This window comes from Alligator mississippiensis, chromosome 1, assembly GCF_030867095.1.
Source record: "Alligator mississippiensis isolate rAllMis1 chromosome 1, rAllMis1, whole genome shotgun sequence".
In the NCBI taxonomy this organism is placed as follows: Eukaryota; Metazoa; Chordata; order Crocodylia; family Alligatoridae; genus Alligator; species Alligator mississippiensis.
Window position 1 is genome coordinate 290,942,192 of NC_081824.1, and position 18,269 is coordinate 290,960,460.

At 40.5% G+C, this 18,269-nt stretch overlaps 1 protein-coding gene across 1 annotated transcript in view; it reads left to right on the top strand.

Annotated features, from left to right (window-relative positions):
* HUNK (hormonally up-regulated Neu-associated kinase) overlaps positions 1-18,269 on the top strand; it is an 85,607-nt gene that overhangs the window by 45,701 nt on the left and 21,637 nt on the right. The window contains exons 4-6 of the mRNA XM_019476413.2: positions 5,605-5,740; positions 7,806-7,933; positions 16,615-16,750. Of these exons, the coding sequence (XP_019331958.2) occupies positions 5,605-5,740; positions 7,806-7,933; positions 16,615-16,750 (400 nt within the window). The remainder of the gene's footprint in view (positions 1-5,604; positions 5,741-7,805; positions 7,934-16,614; positions 16,751-18,269) is intronic.

Consider the following 18,269-nt stretch of genomic DNA (forward strand, 5'->3'; position numbering starts at 1 on the left):
GACAAAATTGGTTATCTGTTTTTATTCCGTAACCTCACTTCCAAAAGCAGATGAGAAATTGGTTCAGAAGCTTGATTAAAAAGAAATTGAAACGAACAATAGACACTTGATTGTATTTGGGTGTCAGTTGCATGCAGTTCTCAGTTCATTCATGTCCTGCACACATTTTTAGATTAATCATCTGTGGGTATAGTCTCTCACTTCCTGTGTGTAGCTCCTGTAAATGTTAATGTGGGCATTGGAAGGGAAATATGCCCCTTATAAAAGAACATCTGTTTATATTTATTTCCATGCCTACACATTTGCTAGCAGCAGTATCTCTGGTTGCAAACGTAAAAGCCAGATTCTTTTTTTTTTTTTTTTTTCATTCTTTCTTTAAGAAAAGGTTTCATCACCTCATAGGTGATGAAAAATGTTAACTAAATTCAGGTCAAAAGGAAAGTCATCTGTCAGATATATGCATCTCTGAGCAAACAAGAAAGGACTGTTAATGAATTTTAAAATATACAAAACCCACTTAGGGAATTCAGTATCTTGAAAAATAGCCATGACTTTTAGTCATTGCTTCATAATTAATTAGGTACCTGGAAAAACAATAAGAAAACAAAATACAGCATTTCCTCAGCTACACATGGAGAGGATATTGATACATTACCACAAATCATTCATTAGAAATGATGGATGCCACCCATTTTTCCAGTTTAGCAGCTAAGTAAGACCAGATGGTTTATAACACCATAATGAGAACATCTCATGGATTTAAATAATTTCTTTAACTTTCTTGTTGTTAGGTGCTTGATTACTTACTAGTACATAAGCCTGACATCCAGATTCAGAGTTGGATGCTATTCATACAGTTCATACTGGCGTGCCAATAAATAAGTTTCAGAACTGTTTCTGCAGTTTCATTTGCTTTGGTTGTTTAACAAAGGTCTAACAAAGGTTGTTTAGCATAGTGGGTGGTGTGGGATGGATAGGGAAGAAGATGCTTAGATCTTCCTTGACTAACCAGTATTAAAATAAATTGTACTCAGGTCCACACAACTGACAGCATTGCAACAGGAGCAGATTGTGCTCAGAATATATTTTTAAACTAAGACAATTACATCCTGCTGCCCAACTGGATATGTTATAAAAAATAAGAGATTTTGTTTATTAGATTGATAATTTCACTAAGAGTAAAAACAGATTTAATATCTCATTCAATCCAACCAGTTATATATCATAAATGAGCTTAAAACCATTGTTTCAGATTCTCATATTCTCTAAGGGAATACTCTGATTTAATTTTCTTGATGAAACAACCCAGAACAGATAGGATATGCTTATTAAGTGATCCACCAGCCTGCTAGCTAGTATGTCTGCTCTAATCAGTTCTGGTTGTGAAACACTGACAAGAATTTCTGAACTTTTACTCTGAAAACATTATGGCTTCAATTCTCTGCTCCATCTGAGCTGCACTTCAATGAAATGTAGAAGGTTCAGCATCCTGATTTATAGGCCTCTCACTCTAGCACAGGTTAGGGCCGAGAGACAGGTCTAATGCACCAAGTGGAGAAGTGAGCATGTGGGAACATTTCCCACACCACACCTTCTAATCTTTAATGGGGCAAGATCCCTGAAGGCAGAATAGCTTCTGTTACCCTTCTGTTAGTTTCCAATGCAAAGAGAGTTCTCTCTCATCTGTGTCTGGCTGGTTACATGGGTGAGAGAACGTACTTCTTCCTGCCCCCTACCTAGATTTCATGAAATACTAAAAAATTTCCCTATCATGATGGCAAAATATTATATTTGATCTCTACCTGTATAACTCAATGGTCCCTTAGTAGAAGTCATCTCTGTTTGGATACCCAACAGGGGGTTTTGAAAGAATATGATTTGTGGAATGACATTTGTATGCGTGAGAAACCAGAGATATTAAGTTCCGAAGATGCCTTGAATTTAGTTTCTTGTCCATGTATTGTTTAGTGCCCAGCATAGTGGTACCTAGTAACTAATATAACTCTTATTTGTTAGCTAATTGAATAGTAGTGACCTGCTGTATTTATCATATTTACTTGAATATAAGATGAGCCCCCCCCCCTTGCAACTCAGCATGGGGGAAAAAGCCGCTTGTCTTATATTGGCATATGAAACAGGGGAAGGAGCAGGCAGCTGCTGCAGACCTGATTGGCCCTGAGCCTGGGTAGGGGCCAGAGTCAGACTCACAGAAGTTTCCTGCCCCTGCTTCCCTTCTGCAGCTTCCTACCCTTGCCTACCCCCATCCCTCCCCTTTCCTGTCAGGCGCAGCTCAGCTCAGGGTAGGGCTGGGGTATTTCCCAGGCACATGGAAGCTCCCTCTGCTGCTTGTCCAGTCAGCAGTGCAAAAATGCTGCAAGGCCAGGCAGAGGCTGAGCTTCCACATGCTGTGCCCTGGGATGGAGCACCCTGAGCAACATCTGACAGTAAAGGGGGGGGAGGGGGAGGCAAAGACTGGAAGCGACTTTGGGGGAAAAGGCAGAAACTAGGGGGAGTGGAGAGAGGGGCAGAGGCTGTGGGGAGCTGAGAGTGGGAGGATGCAGGGGGGGGGCATGGGACAAGAAGGCTGCAGGGGGAAGAGGCGGGTGGGGCAGAGGCGAGGGGACCACCTGATCCTACCCGTCAGCCACTGCTTTCCTTGCTGTAGCAGTGGAGTAGGGTAGGTTTCAAAACACCCCTCCAGTATTTAGATTTGACTTAGAAAATGTATACATTTCCCATACATAGAATCTAATTACTGGGGGAGTTGGCTTATATCTAAGGTTGTCTTGTATTTGAGTAAATGTGGTATGTGTCCTTATGTGTTCCTGCTTCCCTGTGCATTCCAGTGAGGACTGAATCTTTTGAATCCTGTTCTACATCAGCCTGCTGAAATGACAGCTTCCTATCCTGTTAATATTTTTTCCTTTTGCTGTATATTAAGGTGTTTTAATATAAATTCTTTGGGATAAAAATCTTGATTATATTATGCTCATTCCCTTTGCATCATTGACTGTCTCATTTTTTAACTGCTCAAAGGCATTGGGATTTTTGCAGCCTTTGTGAAAGAAGTTAATTTCTTTGTAGCCAGCTGACCTTGATTAAAGATATCTGATAAAGACCTAATTGCAGTGCTGGTCATAGGGCTTGGGGCATTCTTGTAAGCACAAAATCTGCTTGGGAATGGATGGGACATAAACCAGCCCTGGTGTCAGCAGGTATAACTCCATTGAAGTAATCAGAGTCAGGCCTGTTTGCACAAAGGTCACACTGGCCAGTCTGAATATTCGAATGGCTCTGTTAGTTACATTCTTGTCACTGCAGTAGTCCTAGCTTAATAAGCAGTCTATATCCTCAGCTCAGTGTTGTGCTCCTGAAAGCACTACAGAATAGTAGTGTAATGTTAGACTTCCCTGGTTGAGCATTAACAGCGTGGGTGGTAGAGTTTCCATGTCAAAATATTTGCTTTGGAGCACAAATGACGGCCTTTGATCTAAATTATGTAATTGGCAAAGGTTACAAAAAGTGTTGGACAAAGACAACAACGGCATTAAAGTTATCAGGGTGAGGGGTAATAACATTCTTATTAAGATGACAAGTAAATATGTCAGGAAAAGTACACTGCATCAGCAGTATGCTGCCAGTATTTTAACAAAGCGCTCCTACAAAAATGCTCTCCTTTTGTGCGTGATAAACTCCTCATTCCCAGCATGCATGTATATGCCCATGAGCCTCGCTCCCTTCTTTCCTCACTGCAGAGAGAGGAGGAGCAAGGAAAAGGGAGGTCCATTAATTTGTTTTCTTACTGGCAATCATTTTTATTACATTAAGCACAATGAAGAAAGGAGACAGCCGCCCTGTGAGTACCAACTCATATAAAATGAGCATCCTAGGAGGGTTTACACTTTAAAAAAAAATACAGTGGGTCAGACCTTCAGGTACAATAAAATAGCACAGCTCCATTGACACTGGGGTAGCAGAGCAGATTTACATCAGCTGAGAGCCAGGCCCGTTACACACTTTGATCAGAAAGCATAGTGTTCAAGCTGTATCCATTTGAAAAGTCAGGGCAGTTGGGAGAAGGAAACTCCTGTGTGATCCTATTGAGGTATCCATCCCACAATTTTGTTAACAGCAGTTTTACCCTGGGTCTAATGTGGACCAGTCAATAAGCAATACATGACTAAACACATAAATAATATACAAATAATCTCAATAAAGAGTGTTATTACCCCAAGCTCTGAAAATTATAACGCTGTTATTGTCTTTGTCCAATACTATTTTTTAAGGGTTAGGGTGGATACAATACTATCTTCAGGAAGTAGTTTTCCATCAGAGGCAAGGAAATCATCCCAATTTTCTCTTCACTTTTTAACAATGTGCTCCAGGAGTCCTGGGATGCTCACATACAATGCAGTGTACACGATCTCTGTGCTGCTCTCCCAAATGGTCAAACAGTCAGGAGGAAATTGTTTGTGTGAATTCATATAGACCTTATGCTCACACAGTAAGCCTTATAACTGAATTTTCATAGGTATTATTTTTATTCCATTTATTTTTACTTAAATCACCCTGAAATCTGGATGTGTCAGTTGCATATAAAATGAAAATACATAGAACTGAAGATGTTATTGTCATCCTCGTCTTCACCAAAAGCAGCAACCTCAACATACTTTTTGGTTCACACCTCCATCATCCTACCTACATTGAGATCTAACGCATTATTTCTACATAACATCACTAAAATACAGCCTTTCCTGTCCATCCACACAGCTAATTTCTTGTCCAGGCTTCCATAATTGCATTCCTTCATTCCTACAGCATCCTTTTCTCCGGGCTTGACAAACACAATTCTGCCCTGCTGATATCCTCATCCATAATGCTGCTGCAAAGATCACTTTCTATACCATGTCATCCCTCTCTGCATTCCTCTGTCACATCAAACATAAGCTGCTTAGTGTTCACTTTGAAGGCCCTTCATAGCCTACCCTCATTCTAGTGATCATCTTGCATTCAATATAAGAGGTTGATTCTTGCCTCTGCTTTTTATATTTTTGAACAAGAACATCAGATACTGCTGTGGGATATAAATACAATAATTCAAGGGGGGAAAAGCCAAATCTTTTCCTAGTTTGCTACTTCAGAGTCAAGGGTCAGAGTGCAGTCCACTGTGTTTATATATTACTGTCACTATTTCAGAAAGCCAAACCTCCTGTTAAATTTGGTGGTTCATTTACACGATGTAGTGGAAATGTTTTAAGCTATGACACTTAGACTTTCCCTAGGACTTCTTATGTGACAGTCTAGAGCCTATTCTGACCCATGCATATGCACACAGCAGACCAAATTTTGGTCTCTTTTATTCATCCACCACCCATTGAAATAAATCTGCTGCATTTGTGCATCTAGCGACTGAATTTATCTTATATTGTTTTCCCAACAAATTTAAAAAGTACTTTTTAGTCTTAAAGGTCGCAAACTTTAAAGAATTCCTTTTTTTAAGATGATTTCTTATTATAGCAGTAAATTGCATATATTGGGAAAATGCACTCTTTCTCTCTGAGTTTCAGTGCCTTTCTGAAATTGTGTTGTTTTTCATTTTCACAGACTTTGGCTTGAGCAACTGTGCAGGTATCTTGGGTTACTCCGATCCATTCAGCACACAGTGTGGCAGCCCAGCATATGCAGCCCCAGAACTTCTTGCAAGAAAAAAATATGGTCCCAAAATAGATGTTTGGTCCATGTGAGTCGTTTAGTTTGTATTACCTAGTTTATATTTTTGCCACTGTTCAAATCAGACACAGTATTAAAGTGTTTAGTTACTGTGAACAATCACAGTCTCTAGGAGCAGTATAACTGATTGAATTATGTATGCAGACATCTAGATTAGAAAACAGATTTGACAACTTACAAAATTATCATCATCATCAAGTTCATGGCATGTGTCAGTGCAAGTATGGAACATGGCAGGCCAGAAGTGGCCCAGCTGTGTCTAGTTGTTCACAGAGAAGGAACCTTTTGGATAATACTTGCTGCCCATCTGAGCAGTTTTTTGAATGAATGAGATGGTTTCATAGGCGACTGGTAGGGGATGCACGGGGGTGCACGGGGCTCCCCACCCAGATTCAGGAGGACCAGTCACTCATGGATGGTTTACTTCATTTCCAGCATTCTTAAGGCCTATTACTAATATTAATATTGTGGTAAGAACCTATCAAACAAACAGGAAGATATGGTTCTGGCATTATTTGAAGTGCAGCCTATTCACCCCAAAGAATCCCCAGACTCTTCAACTAAATCCCATGTATTATATAGTCCACACAGGTATTGAAACTGTCCAGCTCAGAACACAAAGAGCATAAGGGGCAAAAGGGATGAACCTTTGTTTCTACAAGTAATGTGAGATTTTGAGTGTCAGTGTAGTATAAGCAAAAGGCTCTCAGGCTTCAAGTGGTGGAGGTAAGTAAGATGTATTGGAGGTAATATGTAAATCTGGAGGACTAGAAAGGCTTAGCCTGCACTGGTTTAATTGTCCTCCTCTTTTTCAATACATGGTGTCAGTTATATACATGGACTCTTGCTGCTTCTCCTGGGGAAAACTGAACTGAGGTAGTGCACTTGGGAGAGAGAAGAGGTAGAAAAAGTAAAATAAAAGTGAATGTTAGAAAAAACAATGGGATCCTGAGAACTGAAAGTCAGGAACTCTAGAATTCTCGTCCTTCCTTTGCTACTGATTGTCCTGGGCCAGCAACTTAATGTGACTTATCACCATTTTACACATGGGGAAATAAGACTTACATGCCTGATTTTTTTTTAATTTTTTTTGTGGGGGGGGTTGTAAGATAAAGCATGTTGAAAATGTAAAGACCTACATTAATATTACCTCCGCTATTGCCCATAGATGATACATAACTGTAATAAATAATGGCATGTATATCTTTAAACAGAGGCTTAAAGTGATCACAAGTGTAACACTGTTGACTTCAGCACACCAGGCAATAATTTGACCCAGTGAGCTTCTCTGTGTATGTGGATGGGAATGGCTGTATCCAATAGTACCTTTTTATAGCTTTCCATGTTATAGCCCAATTGGCAGCATGTGCTCTGAGAAGATCCATAGCTAAGTTATCATAGAGCTGCTTAATCTCTTACCACTGTAGAAGGTCATCTGTCCACATCAGGGATGAGTTTTCCAGGCCTGGAGAGTGCAGGAGCTTTCACTGCAGCTGGAATGCAGAAAAAACAGAGTGCTGCCATCCTTGAAACCCCTCAACTTCCAGCCTTTGCTTTTGCTGAACATACTATAGTTATATGTATGACACCTTTATATAACATATGGATTTAGTTTCTATACAGTGCATGAGTGCCTGCATTTGCAGCAGAATGGAAAGATAAATTCTCCAAGAGAATTCAGTTTAAAACCATTCTAAAAGAGAAGGGAATTAGAAGAGTCTTAACCTAGTTTTCATTGCTGAACTGGCTGGTTTGGGAGTGTTAGGACCAAGAATTGCTCTGAGAAATGTACTGATATAGAGCCGGCTGAAGCCAGTGGAAGTTTTGGGGGCAGGATCTCCCATTAACATCAACAAATATTTGTCACACAGAGCAGCAATGAATTCAAGCCTCTAGTTGTTACAGGAAGCAACCCACAAGTTCAGAGGGCTCTAGAGCAATTAACGTTGGTCTCTCTCTTACAGTTATTCATCATTACAGTGAAAGTATTGTGATTAACTATATTTCTGCATTCCTTTCCTTGTTTCCTATGGGAATCATTTTTCTACTTTTTTCTCCTCTGCTTCTCTTTACAGTGGAGTGAATATGTATGCAATGTTGACTGGGACCTTACCATTTACTGTGGAACCATTCAGTCTGAGAGCTTTATACCAGAAAATGGTGGACAAAGAAATGAATCCCTTTCCTACCCAACTCTCCACAGGTAATCAATACAACATCCTCAAACCTATTCAGATTCAGTCAGTTGGAATCATTACATTTAACTCTGGACTTAGGGACTTCGCTCCGACATAGCGAGTTAACTGTGAAAGAATGTGGAGTATTTGTTTTTACTTCAGTTAATGTAAGATCTGCATGTTCCACAGTAATATAATTATTTTTCCTTGCTTTTTTTGGAGCACATGAAGGAGGACAGTGTTGTAATGAATCTGTTCATGATGTAACAACATAAATTTATGGAGTTGCTTTATCCTTCCTAGTGTATTTGGTCAATTTTCCAATTTCAAGTGATTTCACTTAGATTCCAAAATTATTGTTATTGACATGATTATTTGTTATTTCATTAGTGCTATTATTATTATTTAATGCAGTCTTGTCATTCAGCAAAAGTATTGCTTATGAACTTCAGTATAGATTGTGTCAGTATTTGTCATGAACACTGTTTTACCTAGTCTTTATTTCTCCATCCACAATTTCAAGTTGACTGATGTTCTCCAAACAAGCTTATCTGGAGACACAATTGTATTTTTTTCTGCACCCTTTCCTGAGCTCCACACTAAAATGAGTATGTGTAGAGAAATATTTTCTATTCATATTTTGCCACCTTTTTAAATTTTGTTGAATGTCCTCTCATTCATGGTCTGTCAGACTCATAGGACAGAGGTTGTCACGACCTTTTCTTTATCAGTCATTTTACATGCTTTGATCAGTTTCTACCCACATTTGCTCGTAGAGGGACAAGGTGGAAGGCAGGTGAACTTTGATCAGCTGTCAGTATGGGAATGTCATGGTGGGAGGATCAACTCTGTGTCAGAACTTAGGATCAGAGTCTGGATTTTGGAGGGAAGTGAGTGAGGACACTGAGGGGGATTAATGCTGAATTTTCACCAGTAGTTAGCTGTGTGAGTCTGAAGTCTGGCAGGGCAGGGTGACACCTTAGAGACTAACTGGTTCAGAGAAGGCTAAGCTTTTGTAGGCAATAGCTTACTTTACTATCTAATGAAATAGGCTGCTGCCTACAACAGTTCATGCCTCTCTAAACCAGTTATTTTCTAAGGTACCACCTTGCCTTGCCTTCTGCCTGAATTCTCACTGGGTAACTGGCATGGCATGGCATGGCAGTAGGAGCATCCTGATTGTATATCAGTTGCTGTTGAGGAGGTAGAGGAGGCAGATGGGAGGGTGTAACTGTGGGATCTCTGCAGGCTATCGGAGGGATTACTGTGCTAGAAAATGGCACACAACCGGGAAGGCAGTAACTAAGGACCTGCTCACTCACATCAACAGCATTCTAGTTGGGACGACATTGCAAGGGCTTTTCCTTTTGCAATTAAAATTAAATATGTACAGGGAAGAAAATGATGTTTTGGCAACTACTCAGGAGAAGCAGCCTGAGTGTAGAATTCATAGGTGCGTGAGAACTGCAGACAGAAGAAAATACCCTGGAGGTACATACAAGCCTCTCCTGTCCTTTGTGCATCTTCTATAGAGAAGCAGCAGGTGCTCATATCAGAAAGCCAGTGATGCAGCTTGGATAACTTGGTGATTTGGGATGAATTTCTCTGAGTAAACCTCAGTGATCTGCGTTATGTAGGGAGCCAGATTTAGAGGATTATAATGGTCCCTTCAGGTCTTCACTTTATACATGGGCACAACTTGAACAATTTATTATATTTAAAAAGGTTGTTGTGCTTGCTTCTGCATAATTGCCAGTGGTAGGAACGTTCAGGATACACACTTGTAGACAAGAAGGTGTTCATTTGAAAATAACAGAGCTCCAGTCATTCTCAATGGAAACTGCAAAGGTACCTATCCCCTCTGCACACATTTGCAGTGTGCTTGACAGAGCCCTGAGAATCCCCCTGATTACTGCAGGTTTGTCGAAGTGATAAACATTATGGCTACTATTTAGTATCATATCCCTTCCAGGTACACATTCCAGGCCCTGAATCCCAGCCTCCATTCTTCTAGCTTAGAAGAACACAATAGGTTCCCTATCAGTGTTGCTCCTTGTTCATTCAGTATCCTCATGAGGCACTCTTCTTTTGCCAGCAGTTCATGTTCCAGTGCTTTATGAGTGAGCTGGGATGTTGTAAGCCTCAGTCTGTATTTGATACAATTAGAGTGTTTGGTATTTCCATTCTGGAGACTTCCCAGAAAGATTCAGTTACACTAATTTGCCATCTTTATATTCTAGCACATATCCTAGTGCTCCTCTGAGTTACTGTAAGTAATATTATATTAACTACTTCATGCTGTACTGGACTAGGGTGCCAAATCCTGATCCTCTTGAAGTTAATAGCAAAGTCAATTCAGCAGGGCCATGATTTGACACAGAAACCATACCAGTCCAGCACTCAGAGAGGCCTTTGCCAAGGCAGAGCTGTTTCATACTGTGTATTTCCTAGTGTAGTTGGCCCTGAGGGCTGTTTGGTTTGGCCATGGGAGTATTTCTCTCTGATAAACTGTTTGAACCATAGTAATTCCTTGGGAAGAATTCTTCACATTTTCATGTGCACAGACGCTCTTTATGTGATAAGTTTAATTTATTTATAAGGAGACTACAGATGTACACAATGGCCACTCACACACATAAGACTTTGTTTGAGCAATATGTAGCAGGAAGAAAAGCTCTTATTTTAATTAGATTCATTTTACTGTTTCCTCCATTATTGAATTTCATTTTGACAGTCAGAATTGTCTCAGAACTTCATCTTTGTGTACTGTGTAAGTTCTCTAACATAAAGCTCTAGAGTATAGGTATCAAGCTTGACCAGCCCCCTTGGCTGGATCCAGGCTGTGGCTACTCGTGTGCTGGATCCAAACTGCGTGTGTCCCCATGGGCTGGATCTGGACTTACTAGCAGCATGCAGCTGTTGATCATCTCCCCCCAAACCCACTAGTACACATCCTCAGTAGGGTACTGTACCTGGAAATTTGGCCTGGCTCCTCCAGGAGCCCTATGGGCTGAATGAAATGGCTTCATAGTCCAGATGTGGCCCACTGACCCTATCTTTGACCCCTGCCCTATAACAACTATAACATTTGTTTTATTTGGTGGAAGCTACTATAGTTACTTTGAACTCACAGACAAAAAAATTAATGGAACAGACTTAAATATGTTAACCTTCATTCACTGTATGTAAAGGTGCGTGGCAAAGCATGTAAACTGAGATTTAAGATGACATTTGTTCTCTTGCCACTATTAGGCCTTCAGTTAGTAGACAAGAGCAATTATGCTCCTCTTCTTGCCAAAGTGTTGCTTTACTAACTTTTGAAGTAAAAAGAACTTTTTCTTCAACTATGGAAGAGTTTTGGGGTGGGTTTTTTTTGTTTGTTTTTTGGGGGGGGGTTTTGATAAATTTGGAAATCGAAGGAGAAATTGCAAGAGATTGCCTTTAATTGTGCAGTATGTATTGTAACAACATGGGATTTCATAAATACAAAACTCTTTTACATTAAACAATCAGCCATTCTTATCTCTCTAATCAATCTTTGATGCACAGGTTAAAACATTTGATAAGCATAAAGCACCCAAAGCAACCATATGGCAGCAGTGGCATACAATTTACGGTTGGTATATGCCCTTTCTACTTAGGAGCCTTATTTCATTAAAGCTCTTACCCAAGACAGCTGTCCTATGAAAAGGGTTGTTAGATGAAAAGAGTTCCAGTATTAATGAGCTTGGCTGTAACCACACACACATTCCTGGTTTCTCACTTTACCTCTCCTGCATCTCAGATAGTTTCCTCTGGGAACAGACAGTTGAAGTAGAGACTGTAGGAATACTTCCAAACGGATTTTTATCTATAGCTTCAGTTTCTACAACTTTACGGGTTTCCCTCTCTCTGTTTGTTAGAATTTATGTCACAAAATCCTTTTATAGCTGATAGCCCTAAAGTCACTGACATTTTACCTTTCAATCAATATATCCCAGTGACTGTATTTGCAAAACCTGTCAAACAGTACCTCCAGGGTGTGTGAGTACATATGCCATTAAGCAAACCCTATGAAGCGGAAAATGAGGTAGTACAGTTTATGAGGCCTGAGAAATTGAGAATTAAAATTCCAGAAAAGTGTAATTTCATCCAGTGACATATATGCTTAATACAGTTTGAAGGAGAGATTTTTATGAGTTGGGTTTAACCTGTGATTCCATGCATGAAATGTTTCAGGTGGTCAGTGTTATAAACAGCGACTCTGCATAATTTCAGCAGGTGCACACTCACACTTGGCATTCTCTAAACAATAGAAAACAAATGAACTTTGACTATTGCAGAGAAAATCAGAGTGAAAATTGCTTTGTTGCTGATTTTTTACTCAGGTTGGGAAGTAGCTAACATTTAGAGAGAGATGCAATTTCTGATAATACTGGTATTGTACAATTATCAAAAGAAAATCTTTATTCCAGAATTATACCACAGAAAGAAAATTCAGTCAAGTACAGGGCAGGAATTAATCTGACTGGCACTGTCCTTAATTTCATCCTAGATGAATCCCTACTTTTGATTATATAAAGAAGAGAGGGCTGGATAATTCCTCAAGGTTTTTATAAACTGAGCTAGTTGCCTCATTATCAGCCAAGTGTGGATCAAGAAGAGGATGTAGCTGTTTTCTTTGTGTCTGACTTCAGATAGAGCCGGCATCCCTCTCCAAAAATCAATTAATTGGTTTCATGTTTGCATTTGGGTATGACTCATGTTAATTTTGATCTCATATGCTCTTATGGCTTGAATCCAACTTCAGTGATAAACTGTCACCCTCCCCACACCCATCCCAGGTGTATCATCAGAAGGTGCCAGGTGCTCTTACTAACCAGATTTGAATGCCTGGGTCCTAGAAGCCAAAGTGGAGAGAGGGAAAAGAGAGGGTTTGTCTCTGGAATGTTTCTTCCAATCCAAGTCTATTGATCTTTACAATACTGCTCAAATATCATCACCTTAGCCTTTTTCCCAGAAAGAAGATCCCAGAGAGGGGTGGGAGGTTTTATGGGGAATTTATCTCCTCTAGAGATTAAGTTTATTTTCAGTGACAGGGTGCATCTACACGTGCTATTAAGGCAGATGCTGCACCCAGGACCACAGCAGCCCTGGGTTGACAGGGGGCCTAGGAGTTAGTCCTGGGCTCCAGAAGGCAGCATCGGGTGGTGAAGGGGCTGGCTGGGGACCAAGAACTCCTTAACATGCAGAGTCCCATGGCTAGGCAGCAGGAAGGGGTCCAGCCCCCTGCTGCCTGGGCTGAGTAGGTTCAGTGTACTCCTGGATCAGCTTTATAAGTGCGTTTAGTCACAGTTATTTTTGCCACTATAAGATAGTACTGTCCCAACAGTTCTATCTTACAGTGGCGAAGATTAGTTTGCTGAGGTCTAATAGTACAGCACGTGTAGACTATGATGCTTTACATTGCAGCAAATTAGTTTACTGTGCAGTTAAGTGCACATGTAGATGCACTCAGGGTTGTGCATGTTTGTAACTGTCTTCAGAACTTGTTGCTTGGGTACATGTTATTTGAGAGGAAAAGGTGAAGGGCAAAAGCCAGAATTAAAGAACAATAGACTTGTTGTTCCTAGCAAGAAAGAACACTTTGTTCAAGAGATATGACTTGGGGAGCTGCAGAATACTTCATAGAACAGTTATAACATCAGCTTCCAAGACAGTCGTGGACTCTGGTCTTTCCATATTACTGTAGTATTGTTGTATGAAAATGTATCAATCTCAGGAGAGGTTTAAATTAAAATAGCATAGGTAATTCCGTGATTTGGGAAGATAGAAACCTCAAACCCAATTCATGCCTAGTCAACCTGGTAATGATATAATCATAATTTTCTCTCTATTTCAAATATAAATTGCTTGGCACATGGACCTTCTGAGATGAGCATGCTTAAGGGAAAAATGATCTGTGCATAAAGGAAAGGACAGGCTAACAATACTCTTGTAGATGATTGCTTTGTTCGTTAATATTTATGACTTTTTCTACTTGTTACATCACAGACTGCTGAATTAAGCCCACTGCTTTCCTTATATGGCCACAGGTGCAAAAAAACAAGAGGCCTGTCATTTGTGCTGGTGAAGGCTAAGACTTTTGGAATAGCTTAAAAAGGATATGCTGTAGTTGGGGACCTACCAAATTCAGGGTGACTGCCCCCCAATTTCGCGGACAGAAAGAATGCAGGGCTGTGCAGCCATTTCGTAGGTGGAGCATGGTGGGCCCCCCATGCCTCTGACCAAGGGGCCCCAGTGGTCATGCCCCTTGATGCTGATTGGCTGTGAGGGTTGCCTGTCAGACGGTCCCACCCCTCACCGCCGATTGGTAGAAAGGGGTGGGGCCACATGACAGGCAGCCCATGCAGCCCATCAGCAGCAAGGGGCAGGGATGGCAGCAATCTTGCCAGCAGCCCTTCCAGTGGGCAGACTACCCTCCCCACTTCCCTGCCATGGTGGGCTGCTGCAGCACCTTGAGGACTGTTGGTTTCCTTTGGGGAGCCAATATTTTCTTTTCACTAGGTTCCCCCCACTGTGGATTTCGTAGGCAATGCCAGATTTTGTGAAATCTATGAAATCACGATTTCAGTAGGTTCCTAGATATTGTAAATTCAGGTCAAAGATGAAGTCATTAGTAAAGACAATATTGGTGTGAAAGAATACATTGCATTAACATGGTCTGCAAACCAGAAGAGAGGTGTTGATTTACTTGTGTGCCACACACTCCCTAATAAGACACACACTTTGGTTTGGGAAGGTAGAATGAAGGAAAGAAGATGTTTTCTTTTTACCAAACTGCTCAAAATCAATTTCCATATTTAAAACATAGACCTCCATTTTGATTGCTAATTTTAGGGTACGTGAATAAATAGGATGTGTGTGGTACATGAACAAATAAGGTAATTTCATAGCTTTATAGGATTTCAGTCCAGAAGAGACCATGAGATAATTTTGTCTATAACCAGCAGATCCTGAAGGGTTTGTCTGGACTTAACACAGTTTGTGGATTTAATTCTCTGCTAGATATGCTGGTGGGCTTAGTCCTGTAAATGTAAATATGTCAAAAAATATATATATATTATTCAGAAACGAAGGAGGTCATTATCACCTAGGACAGGGATGGGTAAAATGGCAGATCTGGTCAGTGACCGGAGTCCATTTCCCAGCAGCCCCTGCCCACATCATTGTGGCCAGTTTCCATGGAGACCTTAGGAGGGGCAGGGCCGTGACTGTGCAGAGCCAGGGTTTCCATGGAGAGCAGCCCAAGGAGTGCTGGCAGGGTGCATGGCTGGGCAAGAAGCTGCTCTAGGACCGGGGAAGGGATTTTGCAGCTTTGACAGCATGGTCTGGAGCTGGGGCAGAGCCGTGATCCACTGCCTTCACTCCCCACTCTGGACCACATTGTCATCGCTGCAAAATCCCGGCCCCAGCCCTGGAACAGCTCCCACAAGTCTCCATGGAAACCACAGCGGCCCCATGCTCCTCCTAAGATCTCTATGGAAACTGGCCACAGTGACATGGGCAGGGGCTGCTGGGAAATGGAGTCCACCGTGGGCCAAATTCAGCCTGCAGGCCGGGCTTTTCCTGTCCCGGACCTAGGAGCACAGAATGGTTAGCAGAGGGAGTGGATAAGTCATAATGAACCATAACACCATTGTCTGCATTAAGTCCATTACTTTTGGTGTCCAGTAAAGTGATAATTTTTTTGTTCTCGGGCTTGTCTTCTAAAGATATTGTGTAGATTGCCCTTGAGAATAAGAACTGGGAAGTCAGAGATGGAGCAGCTGTTTTGTGAAACATATATTCCCATCGGTGACTGATTGACTCTATCCTTTACCATTGTTCTGTGAGAGTTTATTCTGGAGCGTAGAGATTGGAACTCTGAGTATTGTACATGGCCTTATAGGTGTAAAATATTAGTGAGTAAATTAGTGTCATCTCTAGTGACAAGGATCTCTCTTTGGGAGATGATCATGTTGTGGATTTTGTTGAACAATTTTGTATCTTATAGAAAACTTGCTCTGAGTGGCAAGCGGTTGGACAATGGTTTCTGTGAACTGTGATGGATCACTAGGGCACCACAGCTAGATATGATGGGTCTGCCAGGGTTTCCTTGTTTGTATATGTTGGGGAGTATGTAAAATGCTCCTGGAGTGGGGGAATAGAGAAATAGTTAGTGCAGTTTTTCTCAGTTCTGCAGCACACTTGATTATTACAGTTTCTCCCAGGCAGTTTGCTATAGAAATATGTTGTACAGAAAGTCTCCTGATTTATTTTCTTTTTTCTTTTTGTTTTTTACTTAACAGTCAGATCCTAGGTGTGCTTCAGGATCTTCCTAGTCTAAAATAGTATTATGTGACCAGGGTCAGGCCTGACTGTAATTTACAACAAATGGCCACTCACCATGTTACTTTCTTTCTGAAAGTGTGATAGGTTACTGTACTTTTGAAGCAAACAACAGATACTTTTCCTATTCTCCGTTTTGACTCTATGAAGAATTGTTTACTTTACTTATGGATTAACTCCTTATCAGTATTTTTACTCAAGGTCACTAGGGCATACCATAAAGAAAAAGTTGCTTGGTAACATATCTTTGGTGAGATACTTACCATAGTAGCCTTGCTACTAAGTTAAGTTGTAAAGCATATGACAGAGCTGTTGTCTTTTCTTAATGTCTTCACAGCGGCCATAAACTTCCTACGATCTCTGCTAGAGCCAGATCCTGCAAAGAGACCAAATATTCATCAAGCTTTAGGCAGTCGTTGGCTTAATGAGAATTACCCTGGGAAAGCACCGCCTAATGTCACATATCCAAACAGGTACTATGATAAATAAAGGACTTTGTCAAACCAGAGAGTTCTTGTGAGCATGAGAACAAGTTGAAATAATAAGGGTGCAATCTTCTTACCCTGACTCACATGGCATAGTCCTGTTGAACAATCTAGGATTACTCAAGTTAGTAAAGACATCTTATCTAAGTAAAGGTTTGCAGAATTGGGTATTAAGTAAATGCAAGATATTATCAAATAAAGAAAATGTCTTACTATGAAGGTCAATTGTACCATCCTAAGCTAGCAAATTGTATGCTTTGGTTTTGCATGATGACCAAAAAAGCAAGACTTCAAAAGATGTTGGCTTTGCAGCTCCTCAGAGCTGATGCATGCACCACATAGTACATCATTGTTGGGCAATTCCTTGTTTTCTCATGCAGCAATGTTATTGTGTGATGTTAGCACTAATAGATATGGTCCAAGTTGAATGATCTGGCTTTAAAGACCATTAATCTTGACTATCTGAATAAAAACCAGAAACCCATGACTGTTTCCAGATGCATAACAAGGACCTAATGGCCAATGTATATGCATCCCTCAAAAACAAAAGTGGCTGTCTGGCCAGAGGTAGGGCAGAGAATGAGATGAGTCATTAGCTCAGCATTACTGCCCTGAATTTAGGAGTAGTGGACTTAATTTGCATAGCATGCTTTGAAACAAAAAACTCTCACAAAGGGAATTCAAGGATCCATGGTGCATTGGACCGTACTAGAGTATGGTATACATGAACATTTTGTGTTAAGGAAAGGGAAAACAAGTGTAAACTGAATGAGTCATTAAGCTAAAGAAATCACTGTCATAATGAGTCTAATCAATCTACTCAACATGGCATCTGTTAAGCAAATGTAACTGTAACTGGGAGCTGTGTGGGTAACTCATTTTTCTCACTGTTCTTGTTTTATCACCAAAGAAAAATAAGATGGCTCAAAATAAATCTGATTTGAAAATTATTTTGCATTAGTAGGCACTCTCATGTTTCTTATGTAGATTTGGAAACTTGTGTCGCTTTTTGTTCAGTTGTGTTGTTTGAGTTCATTTGAGTTTGTTCAGTAGCGTAACGGATTATGTGCGTAATTAGTTAGGTGGCTTGTAAAGACAGTTGGAATCTGTTAGAGAAAACAGAAGTGCAATTTTTTAATTTACCGAGTACCTATTAATCATTCCATCCTGAAAGCAAGCAAACCACGTGTAAGAACTAATGAAATCTGGGGTCCTGAACTATAGGGAGTGATCTGTGTGCCTCTGTTGGAGAATAAGTGCTTTTGATACCCCTTTATGGGAAATATGTTATTTAAGGAAACACCAATGTAAAACTTTGTCCTTTTTTTTCTTTTTCTTTTTTTAAATCACCTTTACAATAAATATTCTCTGCAGACCATTTGACATGCCTCTCTAAAATATGCAGGACAACTGTCACCAGAATATTGTGGCTCAGAATAGTGCTTCAGCTAATGAAGTAGCAAGAGATAAAAGCCATGCAGATTCTTGCCCTTCTCACTTTTGTTGA